Source organism: Centroberyx gerrardi, chromosome 3, assembly GCF_048128805.1.
Source record: "Centroberyx gerrardi isolate f3 chromosome 3, fCenGer3.hap1.cur.20231027, whole genome shotgun sequence".
Classification (NCBI taxonomy): Eukaryota; Metazoa; Chordata; class Actinopteri; order Beryciformes; family Berycidae; genus Centroberyx; species Centroberyx gerrardi.
In genome coordinates, this window is record NC_135999.1 from 18,206,265 (window position 1) to 18,233,689 (window position 27,425).

The 27,425-nt window shown below is 46.7% G+C and overlaps 2 protein-coding genes across 2 annotated transcripts in view; one reads left to right on the forward strand and one right to left on the reverse strand.

The window, feature by feature from the left end:
* The first annotated feature begins 8,552 nt into the window (after window positions 1–8,552).
* On the forward strand, window positions 8,553–25,096 carry LOC139933612 (adhesion G protein-coupled receptor L1-like). The gene is made up of 25 exons (XM_071927743.2): window positions 8,553–8,622; window positions 10,010–10,223; window positions 10,967–11,076; window positions 12,015–12,029; window positions 13,420–13,627; window positions 13,890–14,154; window positions 14,264–14,603; window positions 14,723–15,016; window positions 15,734–15,837; window positions 15,983–16,168; window positions 16,285–16,323; window positions 16,650–16,830; window positions 16,931–17,053; window positions 17,826–18,055; window positions 18,162–18,335; window positions 19,978–20,190; window positions 20,479–20,699; window positions 20,955–21,021; window positions 21,187–21,275; window positions 21,533–21,701; window positions 21,836–21,985; window positions 22,080–22,176; window positions 22,313–22,423; window positions 22,718–22,738; window positions 23,100–25,096. The coding sequence occupies exons 1-25, from the start codon at window positions 8,553–8,555 to the stop codon at window positions 25,094–25,096; spliced, it is 5,688 nt and encodes a 1,895-aa protein (XP_071783844.2).
* Window positions 25,097–26,548: 1,452 nt separating this feature from the next.
* Window positions 26,549–27,425, reverse strand: part of LOC139933583 (phospholipid phosphatase 3-like) — a 6,002-nt gene continuing 5,125 nt past the window's right edge. Inside the window, exon 6 of the mRNA XM_071927710.2 lies at window positions 26,549–27,425. This exon is cut by the window's right edge and continues 122 nt beyond it. The gene's annotated coding sequence lies outside the window, so the exon portion shown is untranslated.

Genomic DNA, 27,425 nt, shown 5'->3' on the forward strand with positions numbered 1-27,425 from the left:
TAGCAGCACCTAAACCAGAGCCAGGTCAGGCCTATATGGCACTTAAATAAATATAAGCCATTGTTTATTCCATATTCGTTTACTGCCTACACAGCAGGTTATTGTTGCTCAGTCAGACAAACCTAGATAATATAGTCGAAGCCCCCTCCCTCTGCCTCTCTCTCTCTCTCTCTCTCTCTCTCCCTCTCTCTGTCAAATACACGCACGCCCACACGCCCGCATGCACACACGCACATTCACATACGCACACACACACACACACACACACACACACACACACACACACACACACACACACACACACTGCACGTTGCGCGCTCTCGAGTGCAGAACGCGCAACAAGCGGACCAGCGGATGGAGAGAGAGAGCGCCAGGAGAAGAGAGAGAAGGACGGATGCTAGGCGAGGCCAGGAGCGGGAAACCCTATCTCTTATGGTTGTCCAGCTGTTGTTTTTTTTCTAATTATCATTTTATTGTAGGACTCCTGCCTTTTTTTAGGGCCTATTTCCCAGATACGATTCCCTGATGTGGTGCTGCGCCTCATCACGATTCCTCAAGGATGTGCAAAGCGGCTGTTATCACGTCGACGTTATTTTCCGCGAAATGAGAGGATGTAATTGAATGATATTGGAGCATATGATCACAGTGACGAATAACAACTGGGCTTGATCAATTTTAGAAATCGACAGAGGAGAACAGAGTAGCCCGGGTCTTTCTATCAATTGCGTCTATTTTTTTTTTTTGTGTGTGATCGTATTTTTCCCTCTCATCTATTGGAGCTATAAGGCCTATAGCCCGCATCATCTCTGGGCATGAAACCCGTGGGAATTATGATACCAACGTGACGCACAGTCACACAGCACAGCGGGGAAGACATCGAGCCTCGACAGGACGGAGGGAGGGTGTGAAGTCTAGCCGAAATTGTGTGAGTGCATAGCCCATAGCGTGCATAGCGTATGAGCAGTGTGAGGAGGAGGACGCCCAGTTGTTGTCGGATATATCATCTAATGACTGCCTCGTCGTAGTATCGCCCGGGCGCGAACGGCATCTTCCCTACTGAATATTTTATTTCATGCATCGGGCAGAGGACAGAGGGAGAAAGGGAGGAGAGTACTGTGGGTGAGCGGCGGGAGGGCGCGGACACGGAGAGACGGGATGCGGGAGACGCAGTGAACGAGGAGGCGGAGGGAAACCGGAGGATTGACGGTAAGATATGGATATAGGCTATGAGATGCTCCCCCCTCCCCTCCTGTTTCTCTCTCTCGATCTCCCTCTCTCTCTCACGCTCGCTCTTTTTCTTTCCACACTCGCTCGCGCGTGCACGCATGCACTCAACCACGCGCACACACATACACACACACACACACGCACACGTACACACGCACTATCATTTAGGGCACGGGCATGATCCACACACACGCACACGCACACACACACACACACGCACACACGCACACACACATGATCAATGCCTCAAAGACAGCAGAGGTGCCCCACTCCTTAGTCCTGTCAAGGGCCATTTTGATCATTTGCTGAGAGGGACGGGATGCTGTGATGTGCTGTTGTGCTGGCATTACAGTCTGGTGACTTGTGCATAGCAGTATACAGTATGAGGCGTGAGTGCTGTGCAATATTCATGTGGATGTGATTAGCTTCCATCAGCGTGTGTGCAAGTGGAGGGAAAAGTGGTAATGACTCAGGCTGGCCCGCCAGAGGTGTGTGTGTCGCAGGTGGGCTGAATTATGCTGATCTGTGGTCCCGTGATAACGTGCCTGACTGTCACACATTCTCAAAGGTGCCACAGTTTCTTTACCACCACCCCCCCTTGCACACACGCGTGCGCTCAGGCACACACACACAGAAACGCACACACACTCACCCTTCGTTGCAGTGTCTCCGGTGTAGCCCCTGCTGCAGTGCACACTGGTGTAAACATGCACACACAGTACAGAGGTATAAATGCTTGATTGGTTCGATTGTTGCCTCTCATAGTTTGCTGATTCCCACAGATGCGGACATCACGAAAAACAGAGCGAGGAAGACAGAGAGAGAGAAAGAGAAGGGGAGAGCAACAGACAGGACAGACAGAAAGAGTGAGAGTCCATCATCAATATTTCAGAGAGGAGGAGGGAGAGGTGGGGGGGGGGGGGGGGGGGGGGGGGGGGGGACTGGGTCAGTGGAGGAGGCCAGGGAAGCAGGAGTGACCATGAAGAAGAGAGGGAGACGCAGAGGAGAAGGGAAGAGGAGTGGGAGGGGAGGCGGAGGAGCGCTGAGCATGGCTGATTAGGAAAGGGAGCGTTGCAAAGGACGAAGGATAGAGTGATGAGAGAGGAGAAAGAGACAGCCGGGGATGCTCACTGGCTGACAGGATTTTGAGTCATGACTCATGCTCTCCTGTCAGGCTGATTTTCTAATACATTTGTAACCTTGAGTGTGTGTGTGTGTGTGTGTGTGTGTTTGTGTGTGTGCGTCGATCCTTGAAGAGGGTATTGCTGTTTAGTATTATTTCACTCTGTCTGTGTGTAATATTTTTATAGAAGGGCTTAGAGTTTGGGTGAAATGGAAATGACGACTGATTTGAACTGATTTATTTGTAGATACATCTGTGGACACAGTAATTTTAATATCGTGACTCACCTCAGTTGTGTGTATGTGTGTGGTGTGTGTATGTGTGTGTGTGTCTGTGTATGTGCTGTGCATGCTAGATGGGAAAGAAACAAAGGTAGCGAGGTTTGTTTGTCCACCCTCTGCATGTAGGGATCATTTACATCAACCACTGAGGAGAAAAAAAGCAAGCTGATTTGCTTAAACCACACACACACGCATGCACACACACACGCACGCACACACGCACGCACGCACACACACACACACACACACACACACACACAATTTGGATAGATTTTCTGGAATTTGAATTGTAAAACGCACCATATTTGTCTGTTTTGGGTTTGGACCACCCAACACAGGTTCCCATGTCGCTCTCCATCAGTCAGCTACAGACTGAGTCAGTCTCCCTGCTTATGCTGTGAGCCTTTGCGCGGGCCTGTCCTGCATTCCTGCTAACAAACTATTGGACACACTTGTGTCGGCTCCGACGTCTTCTTAGTCACGGTGGCTTTGCTTTCATTGTCACAATAACCCAATCGCTGGGAGGAGAACGGATCTCGGCTCATAGTAGCGCTGTTCATAGCTGCTGTGATGACATGCAATTATCATGCCTCAGAATCACAGTCACAATTGCTTTGTTTGTACAGAAATTTGTCACGGTGACTTTTGTGCAGAAACACATCAACAGCTCACATAGTGACAGAAGTTCATAATGACACACAAGGTACAGGGTCAACAGGACCCCACATGTAGTACAACACATACAGCAGACAGGAGACCGCATGTCACTCAAAGGGTTGAGCAAAAGGGGCATAAAGACATTTTGGCCAAAAATGAGTATATTATATATCATTGGTTAACTTTTGTTGAGCTTGAATCTGATGGTCAAAAGAACACATTTGTAACCATAAACAATATTAAAATGTGTGTGTCAAGTGAAAACCCGATTAAATTAAGCGCAAAAAGGGTGCAGCTGCACTTAAAAGCTTTTTATAGAAAATCAATTTTCTGAATGTTAACCTCTGTGAAAGAATGAATGGCTTCTGTGTTTTGAATAAAAAAAGAATCCAATCATTTAAAGTTTTGTTTTTGCTCTGATGTAAAACTAGGAAAAGGTCACATACGCCCCTTTTGGCTCTAAACTCTCGCACTCTGCATATATTGAACACTTTATCATCACATGCTTTCAGGCAGCATGGCACCCGGGATGGGTGCAGCTGTGGATTTATCATATATTTAACATTAGAGATTTATCATGAATGAACAATTCTGGCAGCCACAACGTATTTTTCCCTTAATGCATCCTTTCCCCGCTGTTTTATTGTAAGAACGTACAGCAGCGTAAAGGATAATCGCAGTAACACAGCGCTATTTTTAAGATCACAGCTTTTGTGACTTTTTTTCCCTGCAACTCACTGCCACCAGCTCTACTACTTCATGGTGATCAGGTAAAAAACTAATACAATAAATGAACAAACATACTTAGGAAATCCAGGGGAGTCTTTGGACAGGAAGGAAATGGATATTGGAGTGCACCTGCTTTTACAACCAGACACTAAAAGACATGGTGCGATTTTGTTCGGAGACTCTGTGCTCAAGGCAGGATTAGGAACTTGATAAATACATTCATAAATAAAATACCTTGACTTCTTGAACGAACCCTATAGGCCCTAATGCTCTCAAACCGTCTCTGCCACATACAGTGTAGATACACACATCCATCTGGGTCCATGCATCTGGGTGCAGCTTTCTCTGTAGCAATGTCACCAGTCTCTCTTTGTATCTGTTAGCATTACAAAGTTATTCAATCTAGTCTATTGGCAGAAGAGACAGACAAATATGTAAAAGCTTACGTGGCTCACATCAAGACGAGCTAACAAACATCTGTTCCAGCAGTGATCTAAAAATGCATCACCTAGTGCTCGAACGATCAGTCGATTAATTGATTAGTCACTGGCAGAACATTTAATCTTATATTATAATTAGCATTTATAATTACAAGAGAAAAAGATTTGCCTGATTTTCTCTGTTTCATATCATTATAAAATTAATACTTTATTTTTTTTTTTGGGCTGCTGGTCAGACTAAGTAAGCAATTTTAAGACATCGGACAGACAAGACTAAATATGATTAATCGGTTAATAAAAAAAAAAGATCTATAGATTAATTGATAATGAACATAATGGTTAGTTGCAGCCCTAGTGTCATCTGTAGATGGGAATGTCCATGTACCTGCTTATGTTCCTCCTGTTTTCTGTTATTCAGACCTGCTTCTCTGTGTATCGAACACTCTGAGGCTGGCTCCTCCTGCCACATACAGTATAAACTCTACTGCTGTAGAGAACAAACCTAAAACAAACAGTGTACGTCCTCATACTCTGAAACTGCCTCTACCCATCGCCTCGGTTTCCTGGCTGCAACAAGCAAATGATTGACAGGCGGGGGAGACCTCCATTCCCCAGAGTCATGCATCAACCAGACAAACACACAGGCTCTAAAACCCTGTAAGTGGCTCTGACTGTGGCCTGTAGGCCTCCCTGCTCTGGGACCTGCAGAGGTCAATGGTCTGAAAGTGGCTTGTACTCGCAGAAGGCGCCGCAGTGTTGATTAAAATCCTTTCTTCTCCATCTATCCTTAAATATCATCCAGCTACGAGAACATTCTTGCCACTCTTCTTATTGAAAGGTTTTTCATCCAACAAAGCAACTTGGAAATAGATGTATTTTCTGTGCTGTCAGAGATGTCCAATCTCTCTCTCCCTCTTCTCTCTCTCTCTCTCTCTCTCTCTCTCTCTCTCTCTCTCTCTCTCTCTCTCTCTCTCACACACACACACACACACACACGCACGCACACACACATTCATTCTTCCATTAAGAACATAACACTACAAGGCTGTTTTGTTGCTTTGTGCTTCATAGCCATCTACCCTAGGGCACTGATGGCTCTCTGACCAAAAGATGAGGAGGTTGCTCTCTCTCTCTCTCTGTCTCTCTGTCTCTCTCTCTCTCTCTCCACACACTCTCCCCCCTCTCTTTTTCTCTCTCTCACCCCTCTTCGATTTTATGGCCTGCACCTCCGGCGGTGTGACTCTTTGTACCTGGTGTGATTTCATATCAGTGTGAATGATTTATCAATGGTTGACTTTGATGGTTTTCATGTATCATTCACATCCCGCATTGATATATTTCCCTTTCTCAGTCACTATTAAGTAGGACTGAAAGATATTGTCAAAAAATCTAATTGCGATTATTTGACAGAATATTGAAATTGAAAGATTTTCTTCTCAAATTTACTTTAAAATTGTGTAAAGAAAAGTAATTTTGTTAAAAAGAAATAGATGTCAATATGCAGGATTTACTGAGAATGAGTATAACACCTTGTTTAGAAATCCATTTTGGACGCCTCTGTCTCTTAAGCAATTAATTGCAGCCACTGCGATTTGGAAATTCATATCGCAATTTCGATTTTTTTTTTTTTTTTTCTCGATGAATTGTTCCGCTCTATACTATTAAGGTTGTTGGATACATACTGTAGAGAGTTCCACAGAAGTGAAACATAATGTAATAATTAGTGAGCGCTCTGTGTACAGCAGTGCTACTTCTCCTGGTTGCCAGACAGAGCAGGAACCAATATAGTCCAAAATATGAATAATCCGGCACACACCAGAAGTCACTCTTTTACAGATTTGACCATCTAATACATCCAGTACAGTGTGTGGGTGTGTGCAAACATACTTGGGTCTGTGCATGCTTGTGTGTATATACTACAGTATGTGTTTGTGCATAATGCCTGTGTGTGGGTAATTTATTTCACTCAAGGCTCACTCTCACTCTCTCATACTTAGGTTCCTGTTCCTCCAAGTAGGCCGGCCTCTGGCCTGGGGCTAAATTTTGGTTGCAGCCAGGGTGCATGGTGCTGGGAGTAGGGGACTGGGTGCGTGGCTTTGTCAAGGCCCATCAGTGTCCTTGCTCTACTTACTCTGCATCAACACTTAAGGGTGTGTGTGTGTGTGTGTGTGTGTGAGAGAGAGAGAGAGGGGGGGGGGGTTGCAAGAGAAAGAATATGCTGCCATAGGGGTTTTGGATGAGATGAGACGTATTGTAGTGTGTGTGTGTGCGTGTGTGTGTGTGTGTGTATACATGTATGTGTGTGTTAGTGTTTGCATGTGACGAAAAGAGATGGAGGAAGGGGATAGTGTTGACCGTGAAATGATTACACTAGAAGGTTCTCATTCTGCGGAGTCTTTTATGTACTATGGTGTGTGTGTGTGTGTGTGTGTGTGTGTGTGTGTGTGTGTCAGGGTGGTCCTGGGGCCTGGATTACAGACTTGTTGGTTCAGTGGGCTTAAAGGAGGCAGAGGTCTCTCTTTCCTCTTTGTGTGTGCGTGTTTGTGTATGTGTGTGTGTGTGTGTGTGTGTGTGTGTGTGTGTGTGTGTGTGTATGTGTATGTGTGTATGTGTGTTTGTGTGTATGTGTGTGTGGGCCTGCACATGTACAAGCATAAGTCTTTGAATGCATGTTGGACATTTGTTGAAGAGTGACCTAAATCTGTCTGCCATCATTACCTAACAAGAAGACAGAGAGAAAAGCATGTCAGGAATAAACACACGCAACTACACATAAACATATGTACGTGTACACACAGACACACACACACACACACACACACACACACACACACACAGACTAGAGTCCCTCATTCTAGCCGTTGTACAAAATGACAAACTACAGCAGCAGAATGGAACCCTTCGCATGAAAAAGAGAAATTATTTTCTGCAGTGCATGTTGCGTTCCAGCCTCTATCATCAAACTCCCCCTCACCCTCTCTCTCCCTCTCTCTCTCTCTCTCTCTCTCTCTCTCTCTGTCTATCTTTCCCTTCTGTCGGGGGCCAAGAGTTCAGTCTGCTATATTAAGGAATCATATTACTGTTCTTCCTTTGTAGCTCGGTTAGCCCTTCTCCTCTGCCTGCATCCCTTATGCTCTCCCTCTTAAAACTGACCGCGGCATCACCCTCTGATCACCTGTACTTTCATTCAGCTGTTTACCTCATTCCACTGCTGAGGAGGAGATCTTCTCCAGGACATCATTTATTTAGGATTACTGAAAATTGACCTAAGCTCAGCCCAGCACTGTGTGTGTCTGTACGTGTGTGTGTGTGTGTGTGTGTGTGTGTGTGTGTGAGAGTGAGGATAGAAAGGTTAAGACTCTTTTATGGGTCAGTGGCCAGTGTTACTTCTAGCTAATTATGGACTTAAAGCACGTACTGTGTGTGTGCTTTCACACACACACACACACACACACACACACACACACACACACACACATTTACAGATACACACACCAGCCATATTCCCCCGTCTTCGCTCTCTCTCTTCTCTCTCTCTCTCTCTCTCTTTCTCTCTCTCTCTCTCTCTCTCTCTCTCTCTCTCAGGCTGCACCGTGCTATCACCATGGTAACAGCAGATTGAGGGACTTTTCGCTGCACCGATTGCTCTGTTATCTCTCATTCTCTCTCGCTCTCTATTTCTCTTTCTCTCTTTCTGTCTCTATTCTGCCCTCCTCCCACCCTACTCTGTCTCTCCCATTCACTCTTTCATTGTCAAATTCTGTTACAGTCTGCGCAGCTACAGCAGGAGCTGCGTTGTCCTGCCCTTTCTGCTCCTCATTTTCTCATTCCCTTTTCCAGTTTGCCGTGCCTCCCTCACTCGCTTCCTCATTTCCCTCTGTCTCTCTCACTCTCTCTCTGTTTTAACACAACACGCATGTACATATGCATGCACATGTGCACACACACACACACACACACACACACACACACACACATTCACACACACTCACAGGGAGAGATGGTGCAGTACTTCACATCTCTCACTTCCCCTCTTCTTCCTCAGGCTCTCCTGACACGGCTGGTGGTGTTACGTCCTAACTCTTCCCGCCCAGCATGGCTGTGTCACTGTGGTTCCTGGGGGTGTGTGCGCTCACCCTGGCTCACGTTGCCCCCTCCGGTCAAGGTAAGAGTCACACCCCTGAGGAGGTATCATGTCGAGGTGTTGATCCAGGAGGATGACATCACTCGCTAGGCGAAAAATCAAAACAAATCAGCCATTTCATTGAATAGGAAAGTCCTCACAAACTGGAACTCAGCCCAGCGCTTGTGCATCTAGAGTAAGGCAAAGTCATCTTGGCAAAGTTTATGAAACGCTGTGACCTATATAAACAAAAGATTACTGACATATTTGAAGTGTGGAGCTTGCCAAAGGGAATGTTTCAGATGTCACAGACTCATTCAGTACCACGGACAGCTACAATGGCAGCTAACCAATCCCACTGACCTCCATTACATGGTTTGTATGTGGGCTTGATCGTAGTACATTGGGCACGTTTACATGCACGTAATACTCCAGCTGCTGTGAATAACCAGATTAAGGTAATAGTTTGATTAAAGTGTTACATGGTCTGGAGAGTAATGCGATTTCCTCCACTAACCCGGGTTTACACAGATTAATTTGATAGTCAGGTTCATTTTCTCAGAGAAAGATGTGAGGCAGTGAGTTCCGGCCTGCCGCCATCTCGACATCAGACAAAACAAATGTCAGAACATTTGGTTAGATCACGTCTACAGAACACCTGCACGCCAGAGATAGGCTTTTATTCTCACTGCTGACTTAAAACACAAGATACCGTAATGCACCTGCACAGAATATGACGTGAGAAACAAACACACTGCCACTGCATCCAGGACACCTTCCCATGCAACCTTTTAGACACATGCTCACATTTAAAAAACATGAATGAAATCAAGGTGTTCACATGGACAAATAAATAAATGAATTGAAAAATATTGAGCAGAAATCGAGGTGTTTTTACTGTGTTATGCTACACCAGTTACAGGTATGGCCATACTTGGATTAATTTAATCAGATTAAGGCATTTACATGACATTTGTTACAGTCAGACTATTGCCTTAATCAGGTTCAGATCGGATTATTAGTGTGCCAGTGAACGTACCCGCTGATTATATTGGATGGCTGATCTAATCCCCTAGATCAGGTTTCTCACTCTGCACTCAGGCTGCTAGCAATCATATCTTTTTCTTACTGTCCATGAGGAGACAAAGGTGACCATCGCCTGCATAAATCGACCTGTTTCAGGTTACAGAAAATAAATGGACTTCTGTCAACTGGTTTCTTGAGTTCTTGAGTTTCTTGCAGTGTGAAGACTCTAAATGTAGTGGTATACTGGTATAGTTTTTGATTTGTGCTTGAAATTCTTTCTTTCTTTCTTTATTTCTTTCTTTCTTGCTTTCTTGCTTTTTTCCCTCTGTTTTGTTACCTCCACCTTTTACCCTCCACCTTAACTTAATGCCCCCTCTCCTCTACCCCCACCCCCCATGTGCAGCTATGTCCAGGGCAGCCATGCCGTTCGGGCTGCTGCGCAGGGAGCTGGCGTGCGAGGGCTACCCCATCGAGCTGCGCTGCCCGGGCAGTGATGTGGTGATGGTGGAAACAGCCAACTACGGACGCACCGATGACAAGATCTGTGATGCAGACCCCTTCCAGATGGAGAACACACAGTGTTACCTCCCTGATGCACTAAAGATCATGGCCCAGAGGTGTGTGTGGGGTTTCAGTGACAGATCGTTGCTGAATCAGTTTAACCAGTGACTAGGTTACACATCTATAGCATTGTGCATGTACTACTCTATACTATGTTCATGTAAGAGGTAATGTTACACAACAAGGAAGCGAATCTGTGTCATTCATGTGCCATTTGTGTGTGTGTGTGTGTGTGTGTGTGTGTGTGTGGTTGACATTTGTGAATCAATTAAACCAATCAATGGTTTCAACATCTATGGTGTTGCACATGTACTGCTGCATACATGTGGGTTCAATGTTATGCAAGACAATTGCTTGTGCTGTATGCCATTTGCTTGTGTGTGTGTGTGTGTGTATGTGTGTGTGTGTGTATGTGCATGCACGCGCATGTGCGTGTTTGTGTGTTTGTGTGTGTGCAAGTGCAGTAATCCCTCCAGCTGAGTCTGAGTGCTGGCACCATTAGCTGTGTACTCAGCAGTGTTTTCCTAGAAGAACTGATCAATATTCAAAGAGAGGGAGAGAGAGAGAGGCAGAGCGAAAGAGGGAGAGAGCGAGAGAGAGAGAGTAGACAAATGGAGTGTCCTTTGCTTCCCCTTTCCTGTCTGTTAATCACTCTCCCTCTTTTTTCTTCCTTTCTCCCTTACTCCATCTCCCCTCTTACCCATCCATCCACACATCCATCCATCCATCCATCCATGCATCCTTCCATCCATCCATCCTTCCATCCATCCCCATCCATCCATTCTGCCCTATTTTCCAGGTGTAACAACAGGACTCAGTGTGTGGTGGTAGCAGGGGTGGACGTCTTCCCAGACCCCTGTCCCGGAACATACAAATACCTGGAGATCCAGTATGAGTGTGTCCCTTACAGTGAGTATACACACACACAGGCACATGCGCCCCCACACACACACACACACACACACACTCATAATGGGTACATGCAAACATGTGCATGTACACACAACACACCGAGACTAACACTATTTTTGTCCAGCTGCATTTTTTCTTACAACCAGATTTTTTTTCTTATAACTTCTAATGTCTGCTGTCTCCCTGAGAGAGATTGATGGATAGAGGAGATTGGGAAGTTTGATGTGCTTTATTCTCAGGGACTGTGCATCTGTGCGTCTGTGTGTGTGTGTGTGTGTGTGTGTGTGTGTATGTGTGTGTGTGTGTCTGCGTTTGTGAGAGTTTGTATGTCTGTTGGTGTGAGATAGAGACAAGAGGACAGAAAAAAAGACAGAGAGAAACTGTAGGATGTTTGTGTATGCGTTTGTGTGTGTGTGTGTGTGTGTGTGTGTGCGTGCGCGTCTGCATGTGTGTAAGCCTGCACCCGTGCGTGTGCGTGCATGTGGATACGTGTGTGCGTGCATGTGGATACGTGCACACGTGTGTGTGCGCGTGCGTGTGTGTTTTCTTTTCCAGATTCACACCACAGGAGTTGCTCTCTTTTCTCCACAGGAGCCTGATTGAGGGAAGGAGAGATGGAGGAGTGGAGGGGAGAGGGGGGTGTGGGGTCGGGGGGGTATGGAGGTAAAGGGGGCGGGGGGGGGGGGGGGGGGCAGCTGGGTCTTTGCTCTTTCTCTTTTGTGCTTCTTCTATCTTTTTTTGTGAACTATAATGTTTGTGGCGAGGATGAGTTCCAAAGTCTTTTTCTGTGCAATTCTTTCTTTTTCTTTCTTTCTTTCTTTCTTTCTTTCTTTCTTTCTTTCTTTCTTTCTTACTTTCTTTCTTTCTTTTCTTCCCTTCTTTCACCCTCTGACTTCTCTTTCTTTCTCTCCCTCTTTTTTCCTATGCTTGAGTAGAAGTGGACCAAAAAGGTAAAGACAATACATTGTAGCATCTTGATCTCTCCTTGCCCCGACCCCTCTTTCTCTCCTTCTCTTCCTCTCTCCTACCATTTCTCTCTTCCTCCTACCCTAGGACGTTGTTTCGTAGTCATGCTGGATGTTGCCCCCCTTTTTTCATTTCCTTTTTTTTCTTCATTTGATCCATCTCTCGTTGTATGGAAACCCGCCCTTCAATTTTATCCAGGTTCTGCACCTAGCCTCTCTCCTTCTCTTTTCTATTTCTCTCTCGAGCTTCTAATCTTTCTCCCTCTTCTTGCTCCTAGTTCATCTCTCCGTCTCTTCTCTCCCTCCGTCTATCTGTTCTATGCGCACACACAAACACAAACACTATTGCTTTCTCTTCCTACCTTTTCTCTCTGCTCTCTCACACACATGCGCACACACACATGCACGCACGCACACACACACACACACACTTTTCCTCCCCCTTTCTCTGCTTTACACTCACACAGCACCAATATTTTCCCCACAGTACCTGCACTCACATCTTGAACATCCTTTCTTTCTTTCTTTCTTTCTTTCTTTCTTTCTTTCTTTCTTTCTTTCTTTCTCTTTCTTTCTTTCTTTCTTTCTTTCTTTCTTTCTTTCTTTCTTCCTTCCTTCCTTCCTGTCCTGTCATCCTCTTCATGCTTATTTTCCCTTTTCTTCCCTTATAGGAAGAGCCCCTTATTTATCTTCATAGGAAAAATAAGACCAAATGTGTGTGATTGTATATCTGTCTGGGTGTGTGCTTACTAAGCACTGCTTATGCGTGTGAGTGTGTGTGCATGCCTATTTGCATGCCAGTGTGAGACTGTACAGTATACATATGTGTCCATACAGTGGTTGACATGTGGGTGGACCAATCCTTGTGCTCTGCGTAAACTAACCTGCCCTCTCATTCACTTCAAGGCAAAATGTAGCCCCGCCCTCTGCGTCCCTGATTCTACCTCACACTCTTGAACCTTTATGCACTAACACACATACACACACACACACACACACACAAAAGCACATAAATACACTCACACACCTTTCATTGCAGTGTCCCTGTTGTATTACTCACCACACACACACTAACAGTGTGTGATTTTCAACCCTTTTACGTCTCTTCAGTTACTTGTCCTTCAAGAACCACACCGGTGTTTTAAATCCCTCTCTCTTTCTCTCTTCTTTCTTTGTCTCAATCTCGCTGCATCAACTGCATCTAATTCAATCCATTTTCCATACATCAATCCATTTTCCCCTCCACCTGTTTCCACGATATCTTCCCACTCTGTCCTGCTTTTTTCTCTCCTTTGCTCTCCCTCACTTCACTTCTCCTCCCTCTCTCTCCCTTCTCATATCCTCCTCTCTCCCCCACCCAACTCCCCTCTTGCAGTTTTCGTGTGTCCTGGCTCACTGCTCAGCATCCAGCCGGCCTCCTCCCTCCTGGAGGCGGAGCATCAGTCGGGGGCATGGTGTAAGGACCCGCTGCAGGCCGGTGATAGGCTGTATGTCATGCCATGGACGCCCTATAGGACAGAGGTGCTGTATGAGTACGCCACCTGGGACGACTACCGCCAGAACAGAGTCACCACCACCTACAAGTGAGTGACGTGTGCATGTGTGTGTATCAGAGCTAGTGTCAATTGACTTTCAGTTCAATTCATCCAAAATGGAAATAGAAACAACAATTAATTTGCCAATGAGAGGCCAGAAAATCTCTATTATTTCTTAAGAGAATGTTTGCATGCCAAAAGAAGAATTTGGTAGGAAATCATCTTCCTAAATTGAAAATGAATTGAACCCAACCCTGGGGCACAGAGTCTACATGTTTCATCACTCACTCTCGTTCTTTTGTGGCCTTAGGTTGCCCAGCCGTGTGGACGGTACAGGCTTTGTGGTGTATGACGGCGCCGTGTTTTACAACAAGGAGCGAACGCGCAACCTGGTCAAGTATGACCTGCGGACACGCATCAAGAGCGGCGAGGCGGTGGTGGTCAACGCAAACTACCACGACACCTCGCCCTACCGCTGGGGAGGGAAGTCAGACATCGATCTGGCGGTGGACGAGAACGGCCTCTGGGTCATCTACTCTACCGAGGCCAACAACGGACGCATCGTGGTCAGCCAGGTAGGAGAGGCGGAAAGAGGGGAAAGATGGATGGCTGGAAGTTGGGAGGGAAGCAGTGCAGGAGGAAGGGCGTTCTGCTGATCCTCCATGTGTCTGCCCTGTTCTCCAGGTGAACCCGTACACCCTGCGCTTCGAGGGTACGTGGGCCACGGGCTTCGACAAACGCGGGGCCAGCAACGCCTTCATGGCGTGCGGCGTGCTCTACGCCGTGCGCTCCGTCTTCCAGGATGACGAGGGGCAGGCGGAGGGCCGGGTCGGCGGCGACATGGTGGTGTACGCCTACGACACCAGCCGCGGCCAGGAGCTGCCGGTTCAGATTCCCTTCCCCAACCCGTACCAGTACATCTCCTCCATAGACTACAACCCCAGAGACAACCAGCTGTATGTGTGGAATAACTACTACGTGCTGAGATACCCCCTGCAGTTCACACCTCCACCACCCACCAAAGGTCTGTTGAACATGTTTGTATTGCGATATATTGAATTTTGATATATCATCCAATCCCTAGTGTTTAGAAATATATTCGTGATGATGCTAGAGAATCAATAGTGATTGCGTCCCACCCAGGTCCCCTCTCCTCTCTGATGACCACGGTCCGCTCCTACACGGCCACCGTAGCCCTGGCCCCTGTGCGGCCCTCAGCGTCTCACCCTATAGGCGTCATCAACCGAGGGCCCTTCGACCAGCGCCCGATCACAGCCATGGTCCCTTTAACCCCACGCCCCCCTCTGCGTGTCCCCTTGGCTCCCGGGGGCCCCGGCCAGGTGGGGGGTTGCGAGGGCCGGGTGGCGCGAGGGGTGCAATGGCCCCCCACCCTGAAGGGAGAGACGGTGGAGAGGCCCTGCCCTAAAGGGTCGCTGGGTAAGTGTGTGTGTGTGTGTGTGTGTGTGTGTGTTTGTGTAGTGGGTGGGTAATAGTATGGGCGTGTGATTTTACTGTTTTAAATTTGTACAGTAAATTGTATCATGTTTTCACTTGCACATGCTTTTTTGTTTTTCTGTTCTCTGCCCTTCTGCGTGTGTGTGTGTATGTGTGTGTGTGTGTGTATGTGGTATTTGCATGTGTGTGTCTGGATCTCGTTTCCCTTTGAAATATAGTCGGATGTCCTCTCTTTGAACTTGCCTCCAGATGAGACAGAGAGAAAGTGAGAGAGAGAGAGAGAGAAAGAGAGAGAGAGGCTGTGTTATATAGGGAGGTGGGATTGTTTATCACCTTTTCCTTTCCCTGTGCATTTCTCTGCCTCTGAGGAAAACCTGTTATGCAGATTATGCAGATGAGGCTGTGGTGCATTTTGCCCCGGCCCAATCACGTTGCATGGCTCGGACACGGGCTTAGCACTGAGGTGTTGATTACATCGGGGGAGTAGTCTTATCTTAAATCATGTTTATAACTGAAAAGGGGTGTCTTATACTTAAAGATGCATGAGAAAAGAAGCGCAGGGAGAGACAGAGGTGACAAACCACCTCAGGTAAAACAGTACTCTCTCTATCCTCCACATACACACACACACACACACACACACACAAACACCTCTCTTTTTCACTATTTCTGTCTACCTGTCTGCATCTGTCTCTCCAGGTATAGCCTCCTATCAGTGCATGTTGTCTCCAGTGGGATGGAGCTCCAGAGGGCCTGACCTTTCCAACTGCACCTCTCCCTGGGTCAGCCAGATCGCGCAGAAGGTTAGTCACACACACACACACACACACACTCATAGACACACACACAAATACACACGCTGCGCAAATGCCCTAAAGCCAGTCAGCAAGCAGTTCTCTCTTAAATGTCAAAATGTTTGACATTATAAACACCCCCACCCCCCTCCAGATTAAGAGCGGGGAGAATGCAGCCAACATCGCTGGGGAGTTGGTCAACCTGACCCGGGGGCGGGTCTACGCCGGTGATGTCAGCATGTCCGTCAAGCTAATTGAGCAGCTATTGGACATTCTGGACTCCCAGCTCCAGGCCTTGAGACCGGCCAATAAAGAATCGGCAGCACGCAATTACAACAAGGTATATTGTTCCCGCTGTCGATACGGATCTGTACTTGACCTTTCCTGGAAATGAAAGCGGAAATGTCAGTGATGATGATTCTAACAATAGACGTTTGATGTTTTTCTCCCTTTCAGCTGCAGAAGAGGGAACGCACATGTAGAGCTTATGTTCAGGTAAGCTATGAGACTCTGGTAGAGTGGCTGTTATAGAGATAGATAGATAGATAGATAGATAGATAGATAGATTGATAGATAGATAGATAGATAGATAGATAGATAGATAGATAGATAGATAGATAGACAGACAGACAGACAGACAGGTTGTGCCTTGTTTTATTATTCTTTTTATTAGTAGCAGTAGTAATAGCAGTTGGAGAGTAGGAGAAGGAGAGAAGCGAAAATTATTTACCTCTTTCTCTCCCTTTCTCTCTCTCTCTCTCTCTCTGTCTCTTTTGCTTTCTCTCTCTCTCTCTCTCTCTCTCTCTCTCTCTCACTCTCAGGCGGTCGTTCAAACAGTTGATAACCTGTTGGGTCCTGAGGCTCTGGTTTCCTGGGCTGATATGAGCAATGCTGACCAGTCGCGCTCTGCATCACTGCTACTAGATGCAATAGAGAAAGGAGCATTTCTATTGGCTAACAATCTCTATGAAGGCCGTTTCAGTGACAGGGCACCTAATGTTGGTACGTGGCTTTTGTGCCTGTTTCTTAGCTGTGTAACTCAATGTTTTGTGGAATTTACCAACTCATCTGTGCGTGTGTTTGTGTGTCCGTTCGTGCACAGATCTGGAGGTGTATGTATTGAATACAGAAGCAGACATACAGGACCTGACGTTCCCTCACTCCTACGACAGCGACAGTATTCTACAGATTTCAGCGCTGGCCCTGCAACAGTATAGCAACAACGGTTTGTGGCACACACCATACTGCACCGCCACCTCTTTGTATCTCAATATTCTGTATGGTCTGTTTTCTTAAACCATGGGTCGGACCAAAAATGGGTTATGGGAGTACTCCTGGTGTGTCTCCACATGTCAGAAATCAGAACAATCTTTAAATGAGTCTCAGTATAACACACCAAATTTCTCATTTGGGATGAAAAAAATGTAATAAGTATAGAAACAATGGAAGAAATGTATACTTCAGTCAGGAACACTCTCGTCATAGATTAAACCATTTATTGCAACAAATGGAAATACAGTTATGCTTGGCGCTGATGGCTCCGCTCTTTAGATGCTCCCTGGATTAGCCAAGCAGCATGCTAAGCCAAAACAGTCAGCGCAATGCAGAAAACCCCCCAGGGTATACAAGAGTGGGCCCAAAGCAAGACACTGAATACAATTTTAACCTTTGAGCCTTGTTAAGACTCTGAACTAGAAAGGTGGAGGCTGGGGTGGTGGAGGCAAAGCTTTGCCAGCAGCAGCAGCAGCGGTGAGTGAGGCAGCATTGGTGTAGCGAGGATCAGTGTAGAAGGGAGTCATATTTAAATGGACCGCCTTGATGTGAGAATGGGCTGTGATTGGTGTATGACTGATTGGAAACGCTGATTCGATCAGCGGGCTGTCAGCTGATTACAGCTGGGGCGTATGACTTCCGTGTCCTGCATGAACTAATGCGATGCTTCATTTTTTACCCCTCTCTTTACCATGTCATCCTCCCCTCTGTCGTTTCGTCTCCAGGCCAGGTGAAGTTGGTCCTGTCTCTCTATAAGAACCTGGGCTCCTTCCTGACCACCCAGAACTCGACTCTGCGGCTGGGGCTGGGGCTGGGGCTGGGGCTGGGCCAGGGGTCAGAGGTCAGGGGGAGGAGCCTGGTGGTCAACTCCCATGTCATCTCTGCCTCGGTCCATAGAGGTTCCAACAGAGTCTACCTCTCCGAACCTGTGATCTTCACTCTCAGACACCTGCAGGTGTGTTGAAACTACAATGATTTCACTTCAGAATTGAATTAGAATGCAAATTCCTAACTAAGGCGTTTCCGTGTGTGTGTGTGCATGTGTGTGTGTGTCTCCACAGCTGGAGAACCACTTTGGCCCCAACTGTTCTTTCTGGAATGGATCAGGGGCTTCTGGGAGTGGCAGGTGGTCTACACAGGGCTGTCGCCTGTTACACACCAACAACACACACACTACCTGCGCCTGCAACCATCTGTCCAGCTATGCTGTCCTCATGACATACCAGCAACCTGCTGTAAGTAACACACAACAACAATTCACTAATCAGTTTCATGGAAGACAAAATGCCGATTTAAAGCTAAAGCCCATGATTTGTGCTCGGTTTCTGTTCATGTGCACCCTCTTGCGGCTGTGCAAGAGGAATTACATACATGCCCCAGAATGTAAAGACTTTGTTTTTAGCAAAAGCTAACCTTGCTGGCTAGCTAGCATACTGATGCTAACTAGCATGGTAATATTAATCAAAACTTCACTTACTAGTGTAGCAAGACTGTAGTTAGCTCTTGATCAATGGAAAACCTTTTTGAGTTTTTAGTGCTCTCGGTTGTCATTTGTCATGGAGTGTTTAATCCTGTGAAGTTCACACACAGTTTGATTATTAAGGAAAGTGACAACTGCATTCACTACCTGAAAAATTCAGGTATTGACTACTGAATTCGATTGCGGATGCGGTTAGTCTGCATAGTATGTACCAGAATCCACGCTGTACAACTGGTTATTAAGCGACGGTCCTTAGATTACATAATGGTCCCTTCCACCCTCTTTGTTCATTTGAAAATATTACGAGACAAAATTGTTATTAAGTAGCTACCTAAAGAAACCAGAGGGTGTTTGACATCATTTCTGTGCTGATGGTGCTGATGGTGCAAAACAATGCAATTAAGTCTCTGAAAACCACTTAAAAGTATCAAGTTGGAGAAAAAGAATACAATGAGAATATGATGTCGGTTTATTAAGATCTTATGGATAAATTGACGCCTCTGGTTACTGGTGTTACTGGTGCCAAGTAAACTGAAAACACAGGTGATGGTAGCTGCCGCCATATTGGTCTGAAGTAAACATTATTGTGACAGGTTACAGACATTATTTACAGCCATCTCAAGATCAGAGGAGTGGAGTGACTCCCGTTACCCGTATAGTCTAGTAATTTTACTCCGCTCTGCTCCAATGTGTACCATACATATATGCATTCACTCTCATTCATAAATTCGGTTGTCACTACCAAATTCTGGCAGTGTGTACGTAGCCCATTTGACAAATGCTTAGCCAATATTGAACCGGTGCCGGGAACGGTCATGCACTGGCTTTTCCGTGCGCCGTTTCTTAGTTGTAGGTAGAGGATCAGTAGAGTAGATGTAGAGTCTAACATCATTACTGCTAACGTAATCTTTGTAGATGGTCAGTTTCCAACTTCAATTTATCTGTCTCCAATCCAAATCCAACCTCTGTCACCATAGGCGTCCTGCCCCCATCCTTATATGCTCACCTGGAGGCTTTGCTGTTGCACTTTGCCCCACCACCCTCTCAACTCAATGTGTAAGCACAGGTTGGGGCGATGCATAATTTGCAGATTGTAGCTTTAAGAGAGAGACGGATGAAGGCCTGAGGGTGTTTTGTCTGCCGTGAAATTCAATTAAGTGTTGTAAGATGTTCTCTTTGTTAAGTACGATTTCATTCCTTTGAATAGACGTTATGTGACACACACACACACACACATACAGACATACACATACACATATATATGCACACACATCACACCACAAGATGCACCCACATATCCCCACAAACCTACGTCAACACGTGTGCCTACATCCATACATGTACTCTTCATGTTCATAACTCACTGCTCATTCTTTCTTTTCTCCTCTCCTTGCCAGTCGGGGGTGGGTGTGGAAGAGCTGCTGGTCTATGTGGTCTCCTGGGTGGGCATCTCAGTAGCCCTGGTGTGTTTGGCCACCTGCCTTACCACCCTGTGCTGCCAGGGGGCACCATGGCACACAGACCACAGCAGTATCCACTGCAATCTGTGGGCCAACCTCCTCATCACTGAGCTGCTCTTCCTTGTTGGTGCCAACAAGACCCAATTCACAGTGAGTGTTGTGATACTGGACTAATCCAGAGTAGAAGAGCAGTCGAGTAGAGTGGAGTAGTAGGATAGGCTGATGCTGTATGTTACCGAGTGTATTATTGTGGTATTTTTAAAACATTTGCACCCCAATGTAAGGTCATATTCTTTGTGCTCTTTGTGTTTTTTGCTAAATAGTTTGTACAAATGTTGACATGACTGTTATGGGTTGTTTCTTTGTTGCTACTTTTGCATCATGTTCTGTCTCACTATCTCTGTGTTTTGCACTCTCCCTCACTATCCACATTTCCAGGTAGCGTGCTCCATCATTGCTGGCCTGCTGCACTTCTCCCTGCTGTCAGTGTTTTGCTGGTTGTGTCTGGAGGGGGTGGAACTGTACCTGCTGCAGCGGGAGGTATTTGAGGGACGGAACTCCAGGAGGAAGTATTTCTACCTGTGTGGCTACTCTATTCCTGGGCTGGTGGTGGCTGTGTCCGCGGCCATAGACTTCAGGGGCTACGGCTCAAACACTGCGTAGGTGGAGCTCTGTGTGTGTGTGTGTGTGTGTGTGTGTGTGTGTGCGTGCGCACGGAGCGTGCGTGCATGCAGGTATACCTGCTTGTGTGTTTGTATATTTGCAGATGAGTACAGTTACTGGCCTATATGTGTATTCTTGTGTCAGCTACCAGACTGACTGTTATTTTAGATGTCTCAATTTTCCTGTGATTTGTGTGTATGCGAATGTGTGTGCGCACGTGTGTGTGTGTGTGTGTGTGTGTGTGTATGTAGATGCTGGTTACGGACAGACAATTACTTCATCTGGAGTTTCCTAGGACCTGTAGCTGTCATAATAACGGTGAGACTTTACACTCACATACAGTAATGCCAAAAAAACATTACAATCCTTTCATATATTTTATATTGCAATCAGTTCCACCTATAATAGCATTGTGTTGAGTGATTATTATTAAGTACATGTTATACAATGCAATATCTGATGTTTGAATTTATTTGACCTCAGCTGAACCTGGTTGTCTTGGTGATGACCCTCCATAAGATGCACAGCTCCGCTGCCCTGAAGCCAGACTCCAGTCGCCACGACAACCTTAGGTCAGTATCGCAGACCCATGTTGATCTGCTTTGGGAAATCATGGGTAGATCTAGGAATAAAGAGGTTCATTTCGATTCAGTAGCTTTGACTTTTCAGTTAAATCGAGTCGTAAAGAAACAAAAAAAAGGTAAAATGGAATGCATGGATAATGCGACCCTGAAGCTCTCAGAACAAACTTTACTTCTGTCTCCCCTTCCCTCCTGCCTCACTCCCCTCTTTAACCCCATCTCCTGTCTTCCTCCTGCGGTCTCACCAGGGCGTGGGCAGTGGGCTCCCTCACCCTCCTCTTCCTGCAGAGTGTGACCTGGTCCTCCGGCCTGGTCTTCCTCTCTGCCCCGTCTCTACTCCTGGCCTACCTCTTCTCCTCCCTCAACACAGCCCAGGGCCTGCTCATCACTATACTGCACTGCACCCTCGCCAGGAAGGTGGGTCTGTGTGTGGCTGTCACTGTGTGTGTGTGTGTGTTGTTTCTTATGTAATCACATGCATCTCTCTTTATACTTAAATATCTTTATTCATGGCTATACAAATGTGTTATGTATGTAAATGTTGTGTGTAGGGCCAGAAGGACTATGGGCGATGCCTGCGTCTCTCCCAGTGCTGCGGCTCCTCCTCCTCCAGCTCTCCTGACTCAGTAAAGGGCGCCGCCCTGCGCTCCAACAGCCGCTACAGCAGCAGCCAGGGTCGGAGGGCCACTGCTAACAGACAGGTACAGTACAATATCTCTCTCTCTCCCTCTTTCTCTCCCGCTGTCTCTCTCTCCAAGTGCATTTTGATCCTGTGTGTAATTTATCTGTTATCAGAGTCGTATTAGGAGGATGTGGAATGACACTGTTCGCAGACAGACCGAATCCTCCTTCATCGCTGCAGATGTTAACAATACTCCTACACTTAACCGAGGTAAAGATCACTATCCATTTTTTATTCTACTTCTCTTTTTTCTCACATTCTTAATGTTATCATTTAATCTTTCAAGAATTTGACATTTATTTGTTTATGGTTGTTGTTTGTATTTTATCTCCCTCTCCCTCTCCAGCTGCTTTGGGGAACCATTTCCTGACTAATCCAGTGTTGCAGACCCATCCTGGAGCCTCTCCTTACGACACTCTGCTGGCCCAGGGATACAATCAACCCTTCACCTCTACAGGTACACCTCACTACAGCTCTCTCTGCCACTCTCACTCTATACTTTTGTGTCTATTTTTCTCTGCCCTGTCCTCTGTGTGTTTGTATCTCTGACTATCCTCTTACCTAGGACCAATGTGTGTGCAGTTTGCTGTTTTTCTGTTTGTGTAACACTTAAAATTTTCAGTCACAGTGCACGTTTTATGCCAGTGCAGTGTACCATTTTGAGTTTTGGACCTTGAAATGTTTGTGTGTCTTTTTGACTGTTTTTTGCCCCTTTCCCTTTCTGTCTCTCTGTCTTAACGTGGACCAATAGGAACCTTCAGAAACAAGCAGAGTATGAGCTCTCCTTTATTGTGCTCACTCTCAGATCATTGAGCGCCACTTCCTTGTGTACTGTGGTTCAATTCATAGAGCATATCTGTGCATTAAATGTGCACACAGTAACTATGCATAGATCATGAAGACATACATATAACGTACATCTCTTCCATGTGACTATATAACATTTCATCAAAGAATGTTGTTATTACCCAAATCTTCTTGGTACTGCCAGGGGCCCTCAGTGTGCACATGAACTCCTAAATCTCTGCCCATTCATTCATAAGTTCACTCATGTAAATCTCTTTCAACGGATTTGCACCTTTTATGGTATACCTGTCCTCCTGTGACTGACATCTACCTGTTCCTTCTAACAGAGGGCGTTGTGTCCCAGAGCCAGGAGTCCTGTGGGTTAGACAGTGTGTGTCTCAACGGGGGCTACACCCCCAACACCTTCACCCTGCACGGTCTGGGAGCCGGACCTGGGTCCCGAGCCGGGGTGGTGGGCAGCACCGACCTTCTGAGGGAGGGGGGAGTCGGGATGGGAGGGGATGACGTCTCCCCGGCCCTTCTCACCCCCCACGGAGCTGCAGATCTGGGCAGCGCCACTGGAATGCGCAGGAACCTGTCTGACGCGGCGGCACTGGAGAAGATGATCATCTCGGAGCTGGTGCAGAGCAACCTGAGGCCCCAGGTTCCCATGCCCGTTCCCCCCGAGCGCTACGGCAGCCTGGCGAGGCCTCACCACCACGACAGGCCAGCTCTCACTCACACTGCCACACTGACTCGACACTCGCAGCACCCCCAGGAGGGCTGGGCTGCCACCATGCAGACACACACACGGCACAACACGCAAGAGGGTTGGACACACACGAGGCATCAGACACAAGACCCTGAAACACATGCCACAGCACGCGGACAAGATCACGCTACGACGCCGCGCTTACAGGACGGCTGGTCACACACGCGCGTTCCCGGAGACGCCGAGTCTCGTGAGCAGCTTAAGGACGGGGAAAGGTCACAGTTGCAAGGCACTCTGGGTCGCCGCGGACTCCAGGACAGGCAGCAAGCGCGTCCCCCTGACGTTCAGGCCCGGCCCTACTCCACGCTCAGCCGCACCCCTGGCACACTGTCCCGCCACCGCAGTGCAGTGGAGTCGAGCGGAGGGACAGAGAGAGACAGAGAGAGAGACAGGGAGAGGGAACGTTACCGGGACAGGCCCCTGCCCCCTCCTCCTCCCCCTCCCCCCCAGGAGTCTGAGCCCCTCTACAAGGCTCTGGAAGAACCGCTGCTGATGAAACAGAGGGAGGCAAACATAGAAGGATGGAGAGGAGGCCAGGACAGAGAGAAGGAAGAGACATTTCTCTTGAAAAGGGATGGAATTATGGAGGAATGGAGGGGAGGAGCCGAGCGAGAGAGGGATGAGTCGTTTCTCTCTCAGAAGAGAGATGGAGAGATGGAAGAATGGAGAGGTGGGATGGAGAGAGGGAGGGAGGAGCCCCTTCTTTTGGAGAAGAGAGATGGAAGGATGGAGGTATGGCGGGGAGGGGCGGAGGCGGAGCAGGAGGAGACGTTTATAACTCAGAAGAAAGATTTTGGGATTGATGGATGGAGAGGTGGGATGGAGAGAGAAAAAGAAGAATCCTTGTTTTTAAAGGACAGGGAAGGATGGAGAGCGGGGATTGAACGAGAGAATGAGAATGTGAAACAGAAGGACAGGGCACTGGATGTATGGAGAGGGGGAATAGATATAGACAGGGATGAATCCTTCCTATTTGAGAGCAAAGATGGAGGGCTAGACGGATGGAAAAGAGGGAAAGAGAGAGGTTCTCTTCGCTACCATGGTGACCCAGACGATTCCGACAGCTTTGCTCTGCCTTTGACCCCTGATCTTGACCTCGACCCTGACTCCTCACCTATCTACGCCAGAGATTCCAACCCCTCCCCGCTCTACCCCGGAGATCGCCGCTCGCCGCCACTCAGCATCTTCCCACGAAGCTCTCCCCCAACCAACATCTTCGCTCCACGAGACACTAACTCGCCTCCCAACAATCTGTACTCCCGCCACTCTCCCCAGGTGTACAGCCGAAGCAGTTCTCCTCCTCGCTTCTACACCCGGACCTCCCCCCCGACCCTCTCTTACCCTGACAGCAGCCCCGAAGGTCACGAAGAGGTGAGCCCCACTGGCCAGCCCCAGCGGCCCGCCCTGGAACTGCCCTACAGCCTGGGCCGGCCCCCTCTGGGCCCGCGGCCCAATCACTTGCAGACCTTCTACCAGCCCCCGCCGCTGGCAGCCAATGGGGAGGCGGTGTACACAGCAGAGCCAACGTCTGAGGGAGACGATGGACAGATGCAGCGGGTGACGAGCCTGTGACTAGGGCGGTGGTGATCGGGGCATAGAAACCAGGGAGGAGGAGGAAGATGGTGATAATGATAAATAATGATGAGGAAGCTGATGAAAATAATGATGATGATGATGTTGAATACAGTGATGAAGAGGATAAGGATAATAATGACGATGATGATGGTAATGATGATGATAGTGACGATGTTAATGATGGCTCCTTCCTGCTTCTATCTCCCGATCACCACGAGACATCCCCCTTTTCATGTTTTGTTACTTTTCTATGACTGTGATCCATTTATAACTCTCCTCTCTCTCTCTGTTCCTCTCCCTCTCCCCTCTTTCCTAAACCCTACTGTGTCTTCCCGTCTCATCGGTGCTTTATCCTTATTGGCCCATTGTCTAAGTTTCTATTGGTTCATCGGCTGGGTGTTGCCCTTCCCTGTAGCAAGCAAACAGTGTGTCAAAGAAGCACTTGTGTGTTGCCAAAAAATCCTTTCAAAGAACATGTGCATGACTTTATAGTGGCTTTACAAGGATACATACTGTAGGAGGAAAGTGCTGAAGTGTGTGCGTGTGCGTGTGTGCGTGCGTGTGGATGGGTGAGCATGCGTGTGTGTGTATGCGTGTGTGTGTGTAAGTGTGTGTGCGCGCACGTGTGTGTATATACATCATTCTTGTATAATTAACGTATCACAGTGGAGCATTTTATCAATATCAATGGGGGGCCCCTTACACACACACCCCTCCTGCTGATTTTGAACTCTTGACCAATCCCATTCACATCAAGACCAAAACCTCTGCCCCCTGCCACTGACTGTTGGTGATGGAACACGTTGCCTTGGCGTTTGCCATAGCAACAGAACTCTTGACTCCAGAACCGATCATATAAACCTCAGAACTTTTCTGCGATCCTGAGATCCTTGTACATATTGACCCTGAAGTGTTCTGATTGTCTTGTATTGCTATTGAAGTTCAAGTAAACATGTGAAACTAATGTGTCTGTCTTTGTTTGTATCACTGTACAGAGACATGGAGGGATTTAGAAAAAGGAGGAATATATCCAGTGGAACATAGGGGCGGGGGGGTGAGACAGAATGAGATACTGATGAGGCATATGATGAAGAGGGGAAGGAAAGGCACTGAATAAGGCAGCAGCCGGAATAATAAATACTGTGGCATGCCGAGACAGAGGAATAGAGGATCTAATTTCAGATGAAAGGAAGACATGAAGAACTTCATTCAGTGAAATATTCCCTTCAGTGACAATAACTGGCATAAAAATTATAGCTGGCATAAACCAAAAACTATTACTATAATTGAAATTGTTAGCTACATTTAGCTATTTACTTAAAAAACAGTTCCATTTTAGAGGGTATAGTCATCTGTTTTTGTTTTTTTTTACATTTTATACCCACAATATACACCAGTAGTTAGCATTTTGGAATGACTGAGTAATTGAATTTAAAAGAGGCAGCTGTTAAAAAAAATCACCATCATCTTTAATGGTCTGTGTGCTCTTGGACTGGAAGGTTATGCTAGCAACATACATGGTATTGTACAAACATCTGAGCAAACAGTAGCAAATACTCTTACATGGGTTATTTGTATGGTCTACACAGTTGCTAATTCTGTCATCAGTAAACTATATGAGGTTCTGCACCGGGGTGCACACACACATGGAGGGACACTCGGAAACATTCAGACACACCTATATAATCCGTATCTAATGTTATACCACATTATGAGAATGAGTTGTTTTATCGCTATTGTTGCTTTCCTTCAGCACCATTACATTCACTGAGTTTATGTACAAACATCAAAACCGGCTACAAGATATTTATGTATATTACATTTTTTGTATAAAATATATTACATTCTAAGTACCAAATCATTACAATGCGGTAATATATAATACTAATATGTAAATCAAAAAGTGCTTTTACTGTATAATACGAGTTGTACAAAATCTGTATGTATTTACAGTTGACTTCTAGAAATGCTAGTGGTCGATCTGTGTTTAGGCTACAATCATCTCATCTCAGGACGAGTAATGCCTCCAGCCAAGCAGAGTGCACAGTTTCCTCTCTCCCATCACATATGTATTCTCTATTGAGCCACATGTCTGAATCGTTCAAAATAGCTCTACTCTCCCCCTTTCTCTTGAAGATCACTGAAAGAGGTCTGTCTCTCTCTCTCTTTCTCTCTCTCCCTCTCTGTCTCCCTCCCTCTCTCTCTTTCTCTCTGTCTGTCTGTCTGTCCGAAAACTGAGGTATGTGATTTGACTTCACAGGAAATGGTCTGACATTCTTCAAATCTCTGTCTATGCAAACCAGACTACAGACAGGTGGTAGGATCA